Source organism: Gambusia affinis, linkage group LG20 (genome assembly GCF_019740435.1).
Source record: "Gambusia affinis linkage group LG20, SWU_Gaff_1.0, whole genome shotgun sequence".
NCBI classification, from domain to species: Eukaryota; Metazoa; Chordata; class Actinopteri; order Cyprinodontiformes; family Poeciliidae; genus Gambusia; species Gambusia affinis.
In genome coordinates, this window is record NC_057887.1 from 22,807,672 (window position 1) to 22,825,781 (window position 18,110).

The 18,110-nt window shown below is 39.8% G+C and overlaps 1 protein-coding gene across 1 annotated transcript in view; it reads left to right on the top strand.

The window, feature by feature from the left end:
* Positions 1–17,354, top strand: part of wdr90 (WD repeat domain 90) — a 29,083-nt gene extending 11,729 nt beyond the window's left edge. Inside the window, exons 17-43 of the mRNA XM_044101642.1 lie at positions 74–204; positions 1,294–1,410; positions 2,395–2,630; positions 3,741–3,877; positions 3,977–4,107; positions 4,963–5,093; positions 5,857–6,018; positions 6,551–6,679; positions 7,238–7,371; positions 7,446–7,483; positions 7,588–7,701; positions 8,359–8,511; positions 8,611–8,693; positions 9,108–9,210; positions 9,867–9,988; positions 10,420–10,567; positions 10,669–10,859; positions 11,557–11,725; positions 11,804–11,924; positions 12,579–12,762; positions 13,004–13,126; positions 14,147–14,315; positions 14,499–14,629; positions 15,431–15,574; positions 16,038–16,154; positions 16,243–16,327; positions 17,082–17,354. Coding sequence (XP_043957577.1) covers positions 74–204; positions 1,294–1,410; positions 2,395–2,630; positions 3,741–3,877; positions 3,977–4,107; positions 4,963–5,093; positions 5,857–6,018; positions 6,551–6,679; positions 7,238–7,371; positions 7,446–7,483; positions 7,588–7,701; positions 8,359–8,511; positions 8,611–8,693; positions 9,108–9,210; positions 9,867–9,988; positions 10,420–10,567; positions 10,669–10,859; positions 11,557–11,725; positions 11,804–11,924; positions 12,579–12,762; positions 13,004–13,126; positions 14,147–14,315; positions 14,499–14,629; positions 15,431–15,574; positions 16,038–16,154; positions 16,243–16,327; positions 17,082–17,239 — 3,661 coding nt within the window. The 3' untranslated portion in view covers positions 17,240–17,354. The remainder of the gene's footprint in view (positions 1–73; positions 205–1,293; positions 1,411–2,394; positions 2,631–3,740; positions 3,878–3,976; positions 4,108–4,962; positions 5,094–5,856; positions 6,019–6,550; positions 6,680–7,237; positions 7,372–7,445; positions 7,484–7,587; positions 7,702–8,358; positions 8,512–8,610; positions 8,694–9,107; positions 9,211–9,866; positions 9,989–10,419; positions 10,568–10,668; positions 10,860–11,556; positions 11,726–11,803; positions 11,925–12,578; positions 12,763–13,003; positions 13,127–14,146; positions 14,316–14,498; positions 14,630–15,430; positions 15,575–16,037; positions 16,155–16,242; positions 16,328–17,081) is intronic.
* Positions 17,355–18,110: the final 756 nt, after the last annotated feature.

The window sequence follows — 18,110 nt, forward strand, 5'->3', positions numbered from 1 at the left end:
TTCGCTGCTGTTGATGCGAGTCCCGGAGAGTTTTCCCTCTGAAGGCGTTTTGTTGTTTCTCCTCCTCGCTCAGGTTCGCCAGCACTCGGAGCGGCCATATTTTGGAGATCGACTACAGCAGAGTGACGGTTAAAACCGCCAGGCGGTTGATGCCGGCACAGCAGCAGCATGCAGAACGCAGAGAGAAATGGACGTTCAACAGCGGTGGGTTGAACCCGCAGGGCTTTCTGTGTTCAACCAGATACATTAATCTAGTTTAGCTTTTCTCAGAAATTACAAACTCTGTTTCAATACAGACCTAATCCACCAGAATATGTCAATATCCCATTAATCTGTTTATTGTATATATTTGTTTTGATACTTTTATTATTACTTCCTTATTTTATGATTATTGGGCCATTGCAACAAAATTTTACTCAATATGTAAATGTTAAATGTTCAATTGAATGGCAGTAAAGTCTGTATGTCTCAGTATCACAACAGCTGCTATATTGTCAGAGAAAATATGGATTAAACTTAAAATAATTTGGAATATTCACCAGAAATCTTTTGCATTTTACATCATATAAACCTTTTAGAAATATAACAAATAAAACTACAAACTTTTGGAAAGCATAGATCCACAACGCATGTGCAGAAATTGATGCATCCGAAGCAAACTAAGGCAAATTTACAGAAGTTTTAGTAAAAAAGATACTACAAAACTGGATTTTCTGTGCTTTTACATTCTAAACTTATTTTTATGTTTGTTTTGGATATTTATCTTTAAATATCAATATTTGTTTTTTAGGCAGTTACAATAAAACCATAAGAAATTTTTACATTCAACTCCAGTTGAAGTTTATTTCCTGGAAATCGACCAAACAACCAATTCTGTTTTTGAAAACTTTAAAACTATACAACATTGAAAGAGCTTAACTGAAAAATTTTGGTGGATTCTTGTTTTTTAAATAACAACATTTATTTATTTTTTCTCCAATTATAATAAAAACAATTAGAAAAAAGAAAAAAGTCGCAACATTTGTAGCCACATTTTACTGGAAATCCTTTTTTTTTTTACAAAAACATGCTCATTTTTTGGCACTACCAGAGCTCCGTACAACGTCGTCTTGATGAAGGTTTCTGGTCATTGATGTCTGACCTGCAGCCGAAAAGCTTCCTGATCAAATGGTTTTTATCAGCTTCTCGCCGAGAGTCTGACGTTGCTATGGTTACCGAATATGTCTCTCTGACCTGATTGGTTTAACAGATTTCGGTGTGAACTGTGCAGCTCAGTGTTTGTTTGTATTTCAGGTCCAGGGATTCCCATCAACAGCATCAGCGTGTCTTCGGCGTTCTGCGCCACCGGCACCGACGACGGCTTCCTGCGGCTCTGGAACCTCGACTTCTCTGCTGTCATTTTGGAGGCGGGTAGGCACAGCGGGGGGCGGGAACGGTTCTACCTGCAGTGAGCTAACCGTTCCCCACAGGTCCGACTCTACAGGCCGTCATTTCATCCTGACAATTGACATTTTCTCATGATAAGTTCAGTTGAAAAAGTCGAGCCGGTTTCAGACATTAAGACGGTTCAGGTTAGGGATTCACAATATATCGGCACCAACATCGGTATCGGCTGATATTAATAATTTTTTGACATATTGGTATCGGCCCGATGAATTAATCTGGGCCGATAATAACGACTGATATTTATGTCCATCTTGTTGCTGTCAGTTTCTGGTCATTTTTCCAGAGGTGTCAAAACAGTAGATAAATAAATATATTGGTAAATATTGGTTATCGTACAATATTAATATCGGATATCGACCCAAATTTTCATATCGGGGCATCCATAGTTCAGGTGATGATTACGGGTGGGAATATTTTACTATCTCAGGATTTGATTCAAAATCAATTTTTGGTTCAATATATCGGTAAAATAAATGATCATATATGGAGGGCTGGACGTGACAAAATTAAATAAATATATAGTCCATGAAATGCATATGCATAAATCTCCCATTTGTCTATTTTCTAGCCTTTATTTTATCAGGTTAAAAACCCTTTAAGATTAAAAACTTGTTTTTCAGGAGATTCCTGACTGCAGCACAGAAAAACTCAGTGAAAGGAAAATCTACAAAAACACAGCTACATTTCATAGAATCAACCTCAAAAGCTTTAGATTAGATTTAAAATGAAATTTATGATGAAATCATTAAAAGCAGCTGGATCTGACAGTTTAAATGATGTCATGACGACGGATGTCTAGTTTTAGATTATTGTTGGTTTTTAATGGAAATGTAGGAGAATCTCTCTGTAAACAGGGATAAACTAAAACTGATGATAAAAGTTTCTCTGTTTATGTTTTCTGAACGTGAAGCGTTTCAGTCCAAACCTCGCCGCTTCGTTGTCTTCCAGAGCACGAAGGCTCAGTGGGCCTGGTGTCGGTGTCGTTCGACAGCCTGCAGGTTCTGGCGGCCACCTCCACCGGGAACCTGGGCTACCTCGACGTGAGCAGCCGCGGCTACAACACTCTGATGAGGTCGCACACCGGCGACGTGCTGGGCTTCAGCGTGGACGGCATCCGGCGCCACCTGACGACCGCCTCGGCCGACGGAACGGTGCGCGTGTGGAACATGGATTCCTTACATCAGGTCAGCCAGCCTCCGATTTACAGGTTTAGTTTCAACTTACAGTCGTGAAAGTATCAGGAAACTCCAGTAAAAACACCAATAAACAGAAACAGACACTGAAAACTTTGACTACCACAGATCAAAGTTATTATAATTAACTAAAACTAACGAAATAATGAAAACTGGATGTTTCATTTAATGAATTAAATAAAAATGGTAATTAAAGGGGAAAAACTACAGCTGGAACTTTATAGAACTGAACTGAAATTAGAGATATAACACCCTTTGTGTTTATTAATCTATTGATTAGCCTTTCAAACTGATTTCAAATTGATTTTCTTTTTTAAATCAGCTGTTTTTTGGCAATAATTTAATGTTTATTAGTGTCTGGAAAGTGAGCCATTTCAAAAACCTCCCAATTGTTGTCAACGGGCAGAGCACCGTTTGGGTTACCTAGCAACCCCAGCAGAGTACTGCCCGTTACCTAGCAACCCAAACTGAGTTCCAGCACATTTGTTGCAGCTGATTTTACTACTCTGTGTGCTGTACTGTTACAGTGTAGGGATCATACTTAAATAAATACATAAATAACATTATGAGACGTCGTATGAGAATACAGCAGAGATAAAACCAGAATAATATATTCATTTATAATATTACAAGAATAAAGTTAAAACATTTTATCTTTATTCTCAAAATATCATGACTATCCTTATAATAATATATTTTTATTTTCTTATCGTGGCCCTTATCCTCCATCATACGGTACAATGGCTGCTGGAAATGACAAAGTGTTTTGCTGTTTACTAACCATCCAGAAATCACTTGCTGCATTCTTGTTGGTTGTGCAGGAGGCTCCTCTTCTGCTTTTCAAAGACAAACGGTTCTAAATGGTGCGTCTGTTTGCAGCCATTTTAACGTTGAGTTGTGGGCGTGGCCAGCAGCAGCTTATTTGGATTTAAAGCGACAGAAGCCCTAAAACAGTTAAAAATAGGCATGTAAGATGATTCTGTGTACAAAATGTAGTGAAGATGTTTTGAGTAGGCCATAGATCTGTCCTAACCTTTCCAGGAAGCAGACAGTTCACCTCCCTCTACATCAGCTGGGTTTTGTGTGTTTTTCGTCCTGCAGTTGTACGATTTCGTGTCGGTGGACAAGCCGTGCTCCGTGGCGTTTCATCCACACGAGCCGACCTTCTCCTGCGGCTTCTGCTCCGGAACCGTCAGAGTGTTTGACATTTCCAGCGCCAGGCTGTTGGCCGAGCATAAGTACGCAGCTTTTCCACGTCTGCTGACGGCAGCTGGCTCAGACAGACGGTTCTGTTACGGTTCTGTTACGGTTCTGTTACGGTTCTGTTTTCCTCCCAGGCAGCACAGAGGGGAGGTGATCGGTCTGGCCTTCTCCTCAGACGGAGACTTGATGTACAGCGCCGACTCTGAGGGCTCTCTGGTGCTTCATGACGCCTCAGAGCAGGATCACAGCGTGATCAGAGTGGCATGTATGCAGGCCAACGCTCCTGGATTACTTCATGACATCACTTCCTGCAGACACACAGCTGCATAACGATTCAAATCACAAACTCAGGAATGCTTTTAAATACCACATGATGATGAATGAGGAGGATTTTGTTTCAGTAGCTCTTTACTGACAGAACAGCTGATTAAACATGAAGCAGTTTTTATTGATGTTTATGACTAATAATGACTCTTTTAATGGATTTTAATGCAACTTCGGTTTAAACGTGTCATTATTTACAGAATAATAACTAGAAACAGCAGCAGTCAAACATTTGTAAAGACTAAAACCCAACATGAAGCGTTTGTCTCTTTAGTCATACAAATACTACAAGGATTCACCGCTCTGTTCATTTCTTCCAAAATTTGGCTTTATTGTCAAAAAAAGGCTGCGACTAATGATTATTTAGTAATCCATAATTTTTGTTGATTAATCAGATACAAACATCCTGCAGGTTTTTTATACAATCTTAGAAATACATCAGAAATGACCAAATAATTAAAACCATTTTTAAATGAGAAAATAAACATTTTATTGTATAAATTCAGTAACAGCATCATTTTGGGAAGATTTCCAGACAAAACGTTTTAAAATCAGGAAGTAAAGTTTTGTTTAAGTTCTGTTTGATAATTTATAGCGTCGTTGGAAGCAGATCTGTCAAGGATTCTTGTTTGTCTTTCCAGATTAATTTTTCTCCAGATCTTCCTTTACATTACGGTTCTACTTTCTCTGCATCTCTTAATTCAACCTGGGGCTTTAAACTCGTTACGTCTGTTAAAGTCAGGATCAGTTTTCATGTTTCCTGTTCTGCTGCTGAACATGAACTTCCTGTTGGCAGGCGGCGTCGTGGCCCGCGGCACTGAGCGCGCTCCAGACGCTCTGGTGGTCAGCGGCGACAGCAGCCGGCTGGCGTTCGTTGGTCCGACGCCGCACATCGTCACCGTCTCTGACGCTCGCTCTCTGGACGAGGTAACCTGACCTTTAACCCCCTTCCACTGCCAAACTAACACCTTAATTACAATAAAATGAGTAATCACCTTATTTAAATTGTATCCCAGTGTCCCTCCAATGCTAAGGGGTTCAAAATGCGGTCCGAGGGCCGTCTGTGGCTCGTGGACGGATTTTTGTGGCCCCACCAACCATAATTCAAGAATAAATAAATTAAATTAGAACATTTTATATCAAAATCTACTTATGAAGATGTCAGATTCAAAATAAAGAGATCATCTTTTCCAAACTTTGTTTTTCTCCACACCAACTTTAAAAGGCAAAATTCTGAGAAAAAGTCACAATTAGTGAAAAAGCCATAATTCTGGTGGAAAATTCTTTATATTTTTGGTCTAATAGAAAAAGTCAATTCTTGTTTAAAAAAAGAGGCAGAATTTGAGAAAAAAAAATTTATTCTGAGAAAAAAAGTCAAAATTCTGCTGGAAAATAAATCAATATTTCAGGAAAAAGACAAATTTCTGAGAAGAATCTCAGTAGATTAAAAGCCAGAATTATTTTTTTCCCCAGTGGCAGTAATGTTCTTCCATAGTCTATACATGTTTTCTGCCAAATTCCATCAGTGTGAAATGATGTTCAGTATTTTGTTAACTGTACTCTCTGAGTGCAGAGGCGGCTGTTTCCTAAAGTTTTAACGGTTTGGTTTTGGGTTTTTGGGTTTTTGGGTTTGTGCCTTTAAGAACTCCCATAATCTCGATATTGAGCCTGAACGTGTTGCTTTCTGCAGCTGCTGCGTGTTGACATCAGCATTTTGGACGTGGAAAGCCCCGAGCTGGATTCGGCGCTGAAGGTCCGCTTCTCTCCGGCCTCAGCTGAACATTTACTCGTCGCTACGTCTGCTAACAAAATTCTGTGGATCAGCACCAAGACGGGCCGCCTGCTCAGACAGGTAGCCGCTGTTATTTACCGTGTTTACGGTTACAGACGTTTCTGGGAAGACATCTCATAACTCATCCTGTTGCTGCCATTTTGTTTCTGTGACTCAAACCGAAACGACTCATTGGTGAAAATCAGTTCTGAGGGAGGAAACGCCTAAAACACTGTAAAACACAAAATATTACCAAGTATTTTTGGTCCAGTTTCTGATGCAAATATCTTAAAATGCTTGAAATAAAACTAAACTAGCAAGTAACTTAAGAAAAAGCTGCTGGTTCCACTGGCAGATTATTTCACTGATGACATTTTCCCAGATTATAGATGAAATAATCTGCCAGTTGAATTTTAACTTTTCATCAGTGTTGGGAAATTATTGACTTAAAACGAGCTCCCATGATTGCTTTTGCTTATTTATATTTAGTTTAGTCTTATTTCAAAAAATGGACCAAAATACTTGGTAATATTTAGTGTTTTTTCAGTCGTTTGATCCCCGTTTCACTTCATCCTGGAGTTTTTGCTTCTCAGCCACGTTTCCGTCTCTGCAGGTGTCCAACGTCCACAAGCGTCCCTGTTCCTCTCTGGCTGTGAGTGAAGACAGGCGCTTCCTCCTCACGTCTGGACACAACACTGTGAAAGTGTGGGACTACAAGAGGACAAACCAGGTTAACTCACAGGTAGCTTTGGACTCAGGGCTGCAATCAGTGGTTTAGGTTGTGGATTATTCTCTATTATTCAATTAATCAATAATTCTGACAATTAATCAGATAAAACCTGGATGCTTTCTGCAGATTTTTAATTTAACCACTTAATGTTATTTTCCTAAATATTATAAATACATTTAAAAATGTAAATAAACAAATAATATATATTTTTATATTAGAGAATAAACATTTTATTCCCTAAAATTCAAAAACAGCTTTCCTTTCTTAAATGTTTGATCGTTTGTATCAAAGGATGCATCTAAAAATATTTCTAACATCAATATGTAAAAGTTTCAGTGTAAGGTTCATCTGGTTTTTTTATTGACCGATTAAATAATTTAATGTCAAAAATCCTTAATAGGAGTTTTTATTTTACAGAACCTGGTAAATTAAAAAAAAAATAAATAAATCTTAAAGGCAAAATGTATCTGTTTTTTATGAATTTGAATGTAATTTGTGAGAAAACTATAATTTCATCTGCAGTTGATGAATATTGATTGAATGTTTATTAAACACGCCTGTTGGTACCAGATGTACATCGGCCACAGTCAGCCGATCCGCCAGGTCAGCTTCACCCCTGACCAGCTGGGGGTCGTCTCCGTGGGAGACGCCATATTCCTCTGGGACTTCCTGGCAGAGACTGATGAATGTTTAATTGGCAGCAGGTAAGACGTCGCTCCGTTCGTCTGCTACAGATTCAGCTTCAGTACTGAAGAACCAACTCCTTCTGTTCCTACAGATCCCCACTTAAAGCTAGCTACGTTTCTCGGCCACCAGGTACGGCTTTAGCTCAGCGCTAAAGTAGGTCAGACTTAAATTAGCAGGTCTTCATTTTGGAAAGGATCCATTATGGGGTTAATTTCTTCCCTCTGTCAATCCAGATGGTGAAGTGAATGCAGCACAGCTGTCCAATGGGATGCCCCGGCAGGCGGCGCCTCGCCCCTCCTCACAGCACCAGCTGGACGTTAGCGCCATGGACCCAGAGATTCAGGGAGGCATGTTGGTTTTAATTATCCGTTTGGTCAAAACTGGCTCTAAACTGTATTAAACACGCGATAAATTTACAGGTAGTAGTGACGGGGACTGCTAACTAAACGGTTAGCTGCACTAAAAGTAAACACTAATCACCAACATTAGTTCCCCTAATGCTAAAGCGCAATGCCAACATGGTATTTAGCAGGAGCTAATGCTAAAGCGCTATGCCAACATAGTATTTAGCAGGAGCTAATGGTCATGCTAAAGCATATGCCAACATGGTATTTAGCAGGAGCTAATGCTAAAGCGCTATGCCAACATAGTATTTAGCAGGAGCTAATGCTAATGCACTATGCCAACATGGTATTTAGCTGGAGCTAATGCTAAAGCGCTATGCCAACATGGTATTTAGCAGGAGCTAATGCACTATGCCAACATGGTATTTAGCTGGAGCTAATGCTAATGCACTATGCCAACATGGTATTTAGCAGGAGCTAATGCTAATGCTAAAGCGCTATGCCAACATTGTATTTAGCAGGAGCTAATGCTAATGCACTAAATTGAACTGTGTTGATACACACCATGAGTGGACTAGAGGATTAGCTGTGCTAATCCATACATATTGGTGATAAACTTTAGTTCTGCATCTAGTTTTGAACGTGGGCTTGTTATCTCAGGTTTGGGTCACCTGTCGGTTTGTGACGACGACCCAGCAAAACCAGTCGGACCCACTGGTCCCAGTAAGAGCCCCGACCACAGACCTGTCTCCTTTCTCAAAGTCACCGATTTGGACAGCGCTTCTCCTGGGGAAACAGACAAACTGGAAACCAGTAAGTCCTCCAGTCCTTTTTATCTGTACCAGGGAACCGACCTCATGTGTATTTAATTATGTTAAATTTAAACTTTTTGTTGTAAATGTTTGTTTTCAGTGGAGTTGGGTCAGAACAAACCGGACCGTCCAGACTGCTATAAGCACTTTATTCCCCGTTTGAAAGCCTCGTCTCTGTATCAGGTAGTTTGTATTCAGAATCAGCTGCAGTTTGTAACTTTTATTTAAAAAAAAGAAAGGTTTTTACATATTTGTTAAAACTGTCACCATGTTGTTACAGTTTAATACGGGACAGATAATCTGTGAAAAGATAAATCTCCCCCCGTCTCCCCGAGCTGCTATAGCCGTTTGAAGAAACACATCGACCAAAAACAACCAATCAGAGCTTAAAGGAGGGGCCTAGCGCCGTCAATCATCCTCAGGAAAGCGCTGCCAAATGTGCTACTGGCAGACAAAAAACTTACAGTTATAGGAAAACTGTTTACAACGACTAACGACATGGTGACAGTTTCAACAAACATGTTAAAAGAAAATATTTTAATGAAAGTGAAATACTTTAAAAAATAACAGATTTAACTTGTTATGTTGCTAATTCAGTCCGTTTCAGTTCCTCAACCTCAAGACGAAGGCATAAAGCTGAAAGCAGTGATTGGTTACAACGGCAACGGCCGAGGCAACATGGGCTGGAGCCCCGATCAGGGTCAGTTTGGGATTTATCTTCATCTGACAAACTTTACTTTAATTCATGAAACCATGAACTCTGATTATGGCTACATTGTTCATTTAACTTAAAGGGACAGTGTTCTCTAAATTTGACACATTTTTTTATCTTCCCATCATGACAATGTTTTTTCTTCGTCAAAAACAAACCTGCAGTGTTGCTTTGATTCCTTCATGCATGTTTGAGAACTCCTTTAATCTCCGTGGCAACCATTCAGTTGTACAAAACACCTATGAGGACCAAGCCCCGCCTTCCTCGTGCAGCTCCTCCCCCTCTGCTCCTTCAGACTAGCCAGCAGCAATTAGCAAACAGCTGCTGAGCTCATTATAGGAGCTGCTGCTCAGAGCAACGCTGGTAAAAACATTGAAGGGTTAATAGAGGAGCCATGTTGGGACGACTTCCTGGAGGCGGAGCTTCAGAAAGACCAGGAGTTCTTAAAGAGACAGAGGCCCAATTTCAAGGTGTTAAATCAGGAAGAAATTGATTTTAAGTCACATTTCTTATATGTAGTGATTTTATAACAACTGAAGAGAACAGACTCTTGATTGTGCTATAAAATGTTACTTTGTACCTAGAAAACACATGGTACCGCCCCTTTAAGATGAAAATGTCTGTGACTCTGTTCTGGTGCTCAGGTCTATTTGCGTACTCCTGCGGCGGCGTGGTGGTGTTGGAGCATCTCCACACAGGAACCCAGAGTCACCTGCAGGGCCACAGCCAGGAAATCTCCTGCCTGGCCATCTCTAACGACGCTCAGGTGAGTTTTATCCACGCTGTGAAGCTCAATGTTCAGGGTTTCAAAATGCTCAGGGCAGAAACGATTAATCGTGATTAATCGATTATTGAAATAATTGTCATCTATTTAAACCGGATACATTTGACCTAATTCCTGCCTTAAACAACAAACATTCAACATACAGAATGTTTTTGTTTGTTGGATGTAATCAGCCAATATTTTTTGCTTCCTGCTTGATGCTTATTTGTTGCTTTTCACAGCGACATTGTGATGCAGAAACCATGAAATAATAGATTAAAAACAGTTAAATGTTAAAATCAGTCCAAACTGTGTAAATATACCATGTAATTGAGCGTAAATGTTTGATTTATGTTGATATCCGCTGCATATTGTGATAAATTCCAGAACATTTGGTGTTGTAGCTGAGCTGTCCTCCATCTTGTTTTTTCCAGACGTTGGTGTCGGCCGCTGGCAGCAGCAGGAGCCTCATTTCCGTCTGGGATGTTCAGACCGCCACCTGCCGCGGAACCACCTCCCACCACAAGGGGGCGGTGCAAAGCCTTGCCTTCTCCAGAGACGACCTCTTCTTCCTCTCTGTTGGTTTGTCAAACTCCTCAGATTGAGTCTGCTCACAAAGTTTAGCTGTAATTATGTGTTTTCTCCAGATGTTTTAAGTAATTAATGATTGTTTTGGCGTACAGGAGATTTCTCTGATCCGGTTCTGGCGCTGTGGAGTTTGGAGTCGGTCCAGTTGCTCTGCAGTGTCAGCATGTCGGCGCCGGTCCATGACGCGGCCTTCAGCCCCGCAGCAGCCAGGCAGTTGGCCTGTGTGGGGAGCGAAGGGATCCACTTCTGCCTCATCCAGACTCGCGCCGCCAGCGCCGACATCAAGGTCATCGCTCAAACATTCATTTATTTTATTATTCATTTATTTTTTATTTCTATTCCATTTTTATTTTTTCTGGATTATTGTTTTAATTTATTTATTTTAACTTATTTATTTTTTTGGATTCTTGTTTTTAAATTGTTAGTTTTATCTATTTTCATTATTTCTTTTACCAACATCTTTCTATAATTGTTTCAATATTTATGTATTTTGTATCACATTATTACTCATGTAGATCGTTTTTTGTTTTTTTTCTGCATTAAATTATTTTTGAATATTTATTCATTTTATTATATTTTATTTATTTAATTTTCAGGTAAATATTACTTCCTTGAGTTGTTTTTAATTTTATTTCTTTGTTTTTGAGATGCTTATTTCCTTTTCGTTTTAACTATTTTTTATACTTATTTCTTTTTCCTTTTGGTTTTTAATTATTATTTCTTTTATTTAAATTGTATTTTTCTTTTAGATGTCACTTTAAGAATAAACTTTTCTTTAGTTTTTCCTCATTTTCTTATGTTATTTATTTATTTATTGTAAAAAATTTGAATTTTTTAATTCTAATTTTTTATTTTTTTTGGCTGTTCATTCCTTTTTATAATTTCTTTTTTTTTCTATTTTTTTGGCCTACTCATTTTTTTATTTTCTGTTTTAGTTTTATTTATTGCTTTATTTTTCTGCTCTGCTCTGTTTGCCTCCGCAGGCCTGCAGGGTGTCGGCGCCGTCAGAAGTGGGCGACGTGGAGCTGACCGCTCTCTGCTACCACATGGACTCCTTCCTGTTAACCAGCACCTCCGGCGGACATGTTTGTGCGTGGGACGTAAACAAGCAGCGCTGCTTCATGGTCTGGAAAGCAGATGAGGGAGAAATCGGTACTAGATGGTTCTGAGAATGTAATATCGTGTTCTTCATTTCATTTTGTCCCTGTTGAGTTGAAAACTGTTTTGCAGGAGTTCTGCTTTGTCGAGAGAATCTCCTGCTGACGGGCAGCGCCGCCGGCCGCCTGCAGTTATGGCAGATTGAAGTGGTTCAGGGCATGAAGTCTGCTGAGACGACCTGCAGCATAAAAGAGTAACGAGACGCTTTTCCTTTCATCTGCCCAACGTTTAGTCTAAACTGGAACTGCTCTAACGTTTCAGTGCATTTTCTATCCAGATAGGAAATGATCCTGTTACGTCTAGTATCTTAGATCTGTACCATTTTTTCATGGTTACAGAAGAATCTCCTTACAAAAGTAACTCAAAACCTTCCTGATGGCTTCAAGCAGAAAAACCTAAAGAATCTAAAACACCAAATATTTTAGTTTTAGTTTTTACTGCACATATCTTAGTTCACTTGAAATAAGACAAAACGAACTTAAAAGAAACTTTACAGAGCAAAATAAAAAATTCCTTAATATTGACAAAAAAGTTCTAGTTCCATTGGCGCGGTTGCCTAGCAACCCCAGCCAAGCCCAGCCCGTTGCCTAGCAACCCAGCTATAGTTCCACTTCACTTATAACCAGACATTTTCCCATGTTTTAAGTGAATTAATCTGCCAATGGAACTAGAACTTATTCATCAATATGAGGAGAAATCAGCCCCACAGCATGATGCTGCCCCCACCATGCTTGATACTTTGTTCAGTGTTTTTCCTCCAGACTTTCCCCTGTTCACTGGAACTGCTTATTAATGTGATATTTGAAGCTGTGAAAAACGGATTCATGACGTCAGATTTTCTTGTCAGTGTGACCCTGAGTGGGTTGAAGGTCGTGGTGGAGCAGGAGGTCGTGCTGGACGGGAAGTTGGTCAGCGCGGCCTTCGATAACTCCATGGACATGGGCATCGTTGGCACCACCGCGGGAACGCTCTGGTACATCAACTGGTCAGACAGCAGCATCATCCGCCTGGTCAGCGGACACAGAGCAAAGGTAACGCAACTGGAAAACTCAGAGGCGACCTGCTGTCCTTCCTTCAACAGGTTAGGATTGGTCTATTTGCCGTGAAAATAGCTAATAAAGCCTCCAAGTAGTTGTGAAGGGTTTTTGCGCTTACGTCACTATGACGTCACCGCGACTAGTCGACATCGACTCGACTATTATCATGATGTAGTCGACCTTAAAAAATATGTAGTCGTTCAACCCCTAGCTGACGCTCTGCTCTGCCGCTCAGGTCAACGACGTCGTCTTCAGCCGCGACGAGAGCCGCTTCGCCACCTGCAGCCAGGACGGCAGCGTGAGGGTTTGGTCGACCGGCAGCTTGGAGCTGGTGGTCCAGTTCCAGGTCATCAACCAGGTGGGAGAACATCAGTGGCTCTTTATGCCCTGCAGCTGCTGAACAGAACAGAACAACTGAACAGAAAAGTAAAACCAAACAAAATACCACTTTACAAACCAACAGTTTACCAAAATACCAACAGTTTACCAAAAACCAACAGTTTACCAAAAGGGGATTCGGCTCATCGACTCAGCAGCCTCAGTGATGAAAGTTACATACAGACTGAATACATACACAAGTACTTATACACACATTTATATTTAAGTATACATGTATGAACATAAACTACATTTAAAGCACAAAATTTGTGATAATTGTTCCATCAATTATTTCATGCTGATAACTGAAACACATCCAGATTTTAATTTTCTTTCCTCTTTATCAAATTATATTTACTCTCTTAACTTAAATAATTTCTGAATTCCAGAAGGAAAACTTTTGTTCAATATTTCATACATTATTTTCAGTATTTTTTTATATACAATGTCTTGAATAAGCCTCTCCTCCCTCGTTAAGCAGCCTAATTGCGTAATAATATATTTTTGTAACTTAACTAATATATCAGTGATTCACCTGCAGGAAGAATTAAAACACTGTGATGTGAAACGATGCAATAGCCACAATAAATCAATAATAATATTGCGATTAACACATGATCAATATCGATAGATAAAACATCTGTTAGGATTTTCAGTAGGTTGGAATCAACGCTCTCTCTCTCTCTGGTTGCCTAGCAACAACCTGCTGGGTAAGAAGGAATTTCAAGTTCCCCCAAACTTTGGTTGCCTAGCAACGACCTGCTGAGTAACTGCAGCAGTTTCAAGTTTCCCTCCTTTGTCACATAACTGCTAAAAAATAAAAAACCAACATTGAGAGAAACATTGGATAAAAGCCAGTGGCATTTCAAATATTTAAAACAAAAAACTAATCAGTAAATATCAATATCGACTGATATGAAACGCTTTTATGGTGATAAGTCAATCATGTGTGTCGTCCAGCCCTGAGCGAACCTTGACCTTTGCTCCGTGTGCTGCTCAGGCCTGCAGCTGTCTGTGCTGGAGTACGTCGTCCAGCAGCGACGGCTCGCGGATCGCCGCCGGCTACGGTGACGGGACGCTCCGGATCTTCCAGCTGGCCTCCACTGAGATGGAGATGAAGCTGCGTCCTCATCAGGAAGCCATTACCGCCATCACTTACTCAGCCACCGGTGAGAAAACGCCCCGTCACGCTCACTAATCACGACCAACACCGACCTCGACACAGCGATGTCCAAACCGTGGCCCAGGGGCCTTCAGAACCCCTGGAAACGGGTTCGGTTTTGGTCGTATTGAATGGTTCTTGCCTGCAGGAACGAACAGATTCCTTTGTGACGGTTCTGTCTCTCCTTCAGGTCATGTGATCCTCTCAGCAGGAAGTAAAGGTCTGGTCGCCGTCAGCAGCCCCATCAATGGAGCGACGATTCGAGTCATCAGGGATCACAAAGGGGCAGCGATCAAATCGATCCAGAGCGTCAGCGAACAGGTGTGAACTGAAACCAGACTGACTCCATTATGAAGGCAGTAAAACACCAGGAGGGTCAACGGACCTTTATTTTAATATTTGTTTCAGTTATTCTCACGTTTAGTCAGGTAACCAGATGAAAAAAGTTTGTTTTATTTTATTTCTTAAATAAAATGCAATAAATTAAAAGTATACCAAAGTTAAATCCAACACCGACGGTTCAGTATTTAAACTGTTTGTAACTGATTAGAGCTGGATGAAGCGTTTTGTTTCAGTCATTATCAATAATTACTGAGTAATTTGTTGTTTTTAAATATCTGAAAATCTACCAAACTGATTGGTAATATTTCCTGTTTCATTCGGTTTTCTCTCCTTGTCATTGTTTCCTTCAGTCAGTTACGGTGGCGAAACTTTAAACTTCTGCTGTGTAACTGACCTGTTGCTAGGTAACCAAAGTTTGGGGGAACTTAAAACTGCTGCTTACGGCCCGTTGTTGCTAAGCAACCGAAGAGTGAGAGAGTGAATGACCTACAATATTATATTAAATGTTAAATATGTTAAATATTCTGATAAATATTAAATTATCAGATGTATTATCTATTAGTATTGACTGCGTGTCGATCACAATATATATTATTGATCTATTATCAAACCCTCTATCTAATAATCAAACTGTATGTAAATATCTGGCATCTTTTTAGACATTTTAAAGTTAAAACTGGTTTAACAAGCAGAGTTAAACGTTAAAAACAGTTTATTAGTTTTTATCATGAGGTTTTGGACTTTAGCTCAGATCTTGTTTCTTTTTCTCTTCGTTTTCAGTGTAAGCGGTTTGGACTGGAAGGAAATGAGATGTTTCTGGTTGCCGGCGCCGACAGACGGGTCAGCGTTTGGGCCGCCGACTGGTCCAAGGAGAAGTGTGACCTGCTGGACTGGCTGTCGTTTCCCGCTCCGCCCAGCTCTGAAGTTCGGCTCCTGGTTTTATTTTTACTTTTACGGATTTTCAAGGAAACACAAAATAACTGATTTTATTCATATTTTCACATTATTGATGCACCTTTGTTGAACAAGCAGTGATTCAAAATGGTGAAACCAACTTTCCCACAATTCGGACAGTTTAATTGTTTAAACATCGTTAATTGAACTTTATTATAACGATAAATAAACATTTATAACCATAAATGAAATGATAAAAACCCATCACTAACCTCTGGTTACTCTCTGACAAACTGTTCCTTGGAAAGGTTCATTACTCCTTAGACCTTCCCATGTTTTTAAAAGTAAATGTATGTAGAAATTTTAAATCATTCTTAGTATTTATCTGTTAGAGTGAACGTCAGCAGTGACAGGAGGCAGTTTCACATGTTTAGGATCGATTCTTATTTTATTTCTGCAGTATAAATAATCCCAATCTGTCGCTCACTGTCAGGAGGACAGTTTGCCGCCCAGCCTGGCTGCTTTCTACCCGGCAGACCCCAGCCTGCTGCTCTACACCGGCTACGGCCTGGACAAAGAGCTGTCCTTCTACAGCCTGACTAAAAAACAAGTATCACACTTCACTTCCTGCCTCCTTTGTTTCCCTCTGTCCAGATTGGGAGGAAAAACCTGTAAACCTTTTGTTTTCTACACCTCAGATCATTAAGAAGATTTCCCTGACCCACTGGGCCACCTGCATTAGCCTGTCTCCCAGGGGTCACCTGCTAGCTGTGGGGTGCGAAGGTGAGGACTGGTAACAAAGATGGCGACTCAAGTTTGGGACTATTACTGTCAAAATAACTGTAGACTAACTGCAGCGTGACGTCACGCCTCTCCCAGCTGGAGGGCAGAAAGCTGCTGGCTAACGACGACTAGCATTGGTTTCAGCTGTTAAATTGTCAATATAACATTTATGCATAATACATAAAAGAAAAAAGGACGCAGTGCTTTGACACCGATTGTCAACACTATGAGAACTAAATATCAAGGTCAGGAAAATGTTTTAATTAAGAGAACAATAGGGAGGGAGAGGGAAGAAGGTCAGCTATGCTAGCTTGACTATGACAGCCGTAACATTTAGATGGGCTCTGGATCTGTGTGTTTGGGTTCAGTTAAAATATTAAAAAAGGCGACCTAACACCAACTCTGACCGATCGTCAGTAGATCAATCACCGCTGTGTTCACATGATCACTTATTAATAACAGTAAAATAAACATCAAGCCTGGAAACATGAATCTGTAACGGACTGAATGTTCTGTCCTTTGTGTGGGAAACGTTTTGGTGTTTTTTATGTTGAATCCTGAAACATAAAGTGGCGTCAGTTGTTATGGCAACGAGTGTGTGCAGCAAAAAGCCGACACAGAGAGCGAGAAAAAAGAAAACGATTAATCGTTTCATCCCTAATGCCAGAAGTATCATGACTGATTTTTTCTTGGACTTTTACGAAAAGCCTTTCAGTGTGAACAGATCCTCATGTGGTGCCTGTCCTCCCATCAGAGCGAGTCCTGAAGCTGATCAAGTCGACCAGCGGACGGTTCCAGGACTTCCTGCAGCACAGCGACGCTCTGCAGACGTGCCGCTTCTCTCCGTCCGGGTCGCTTCTCTTTTCTGTCGCGTACAACGAGGTTCTGCTCTGGGAAGTGCAGGGCTTCTGACCGAACCTCTGTTTCTGTAGATTTATTTATCTGTTTATTATTTCATAGACTTTTTATGAATCTGAATTAGATTTTTACGTGCACGGTTTTAAAAATAAAACCTTTTTATGGAAGAGATTCTGCTGTGTGGCGTCTCAGTTTCAGTGTTTGGGTCTTTGGCTTAGAATCGGGGTTTTATGGAGTCCAGCGCAATTCATGACATTAAGGCAAATATTGTTGGAAAAAACTGAGTGAATGTTCCTGCTGAAGAACAATCATCCGTTAAATGTTTTGGAAACTGACAGCTAGTCGTCATTATGAGCCCTAACTGACTGCAGCATGTCAGCCATTTTTACAGACGCAGCCTTGCAAATATATTCTGATTTTTTACATTTTATCCCGCTGGAAACTGGGGTTTTAACTTTGACACCCAAAAATAAAATTACTATAAAAAAAAACTACAGCTGCAACTAACAATTATTTTTAGTTATCAATTATTCAATTATATCAAAGATTAATCAGATAAACAAATTGCAGCATTCTGCTGGTTTTCATTTAAGCCTGGTTATTATACCTTTAGAAATACATTAAAAGGTACAAATGAACAATTAAATCTTTAGATACAAAAATAAACAATTTATTGCCTAAAATGCAATAATGGCTTTGAAAATACAAAATAAAGCTATTACACTAATTAATATATTTTAATTTGAACTTGGACGCCTATTTATGCTCTTTTGTTAATGCTTTTTCTATATTTTTAATGTAATTAAAATCACATTATTTCAGAAGTTTTTTATAGAAAAAATTATTTAGAAGTGTTTCTTGTATTTTAAAACTTTTTTCTTTTTAACAGAATTTGCACATTATATATATATATAGAGTGTGTGTG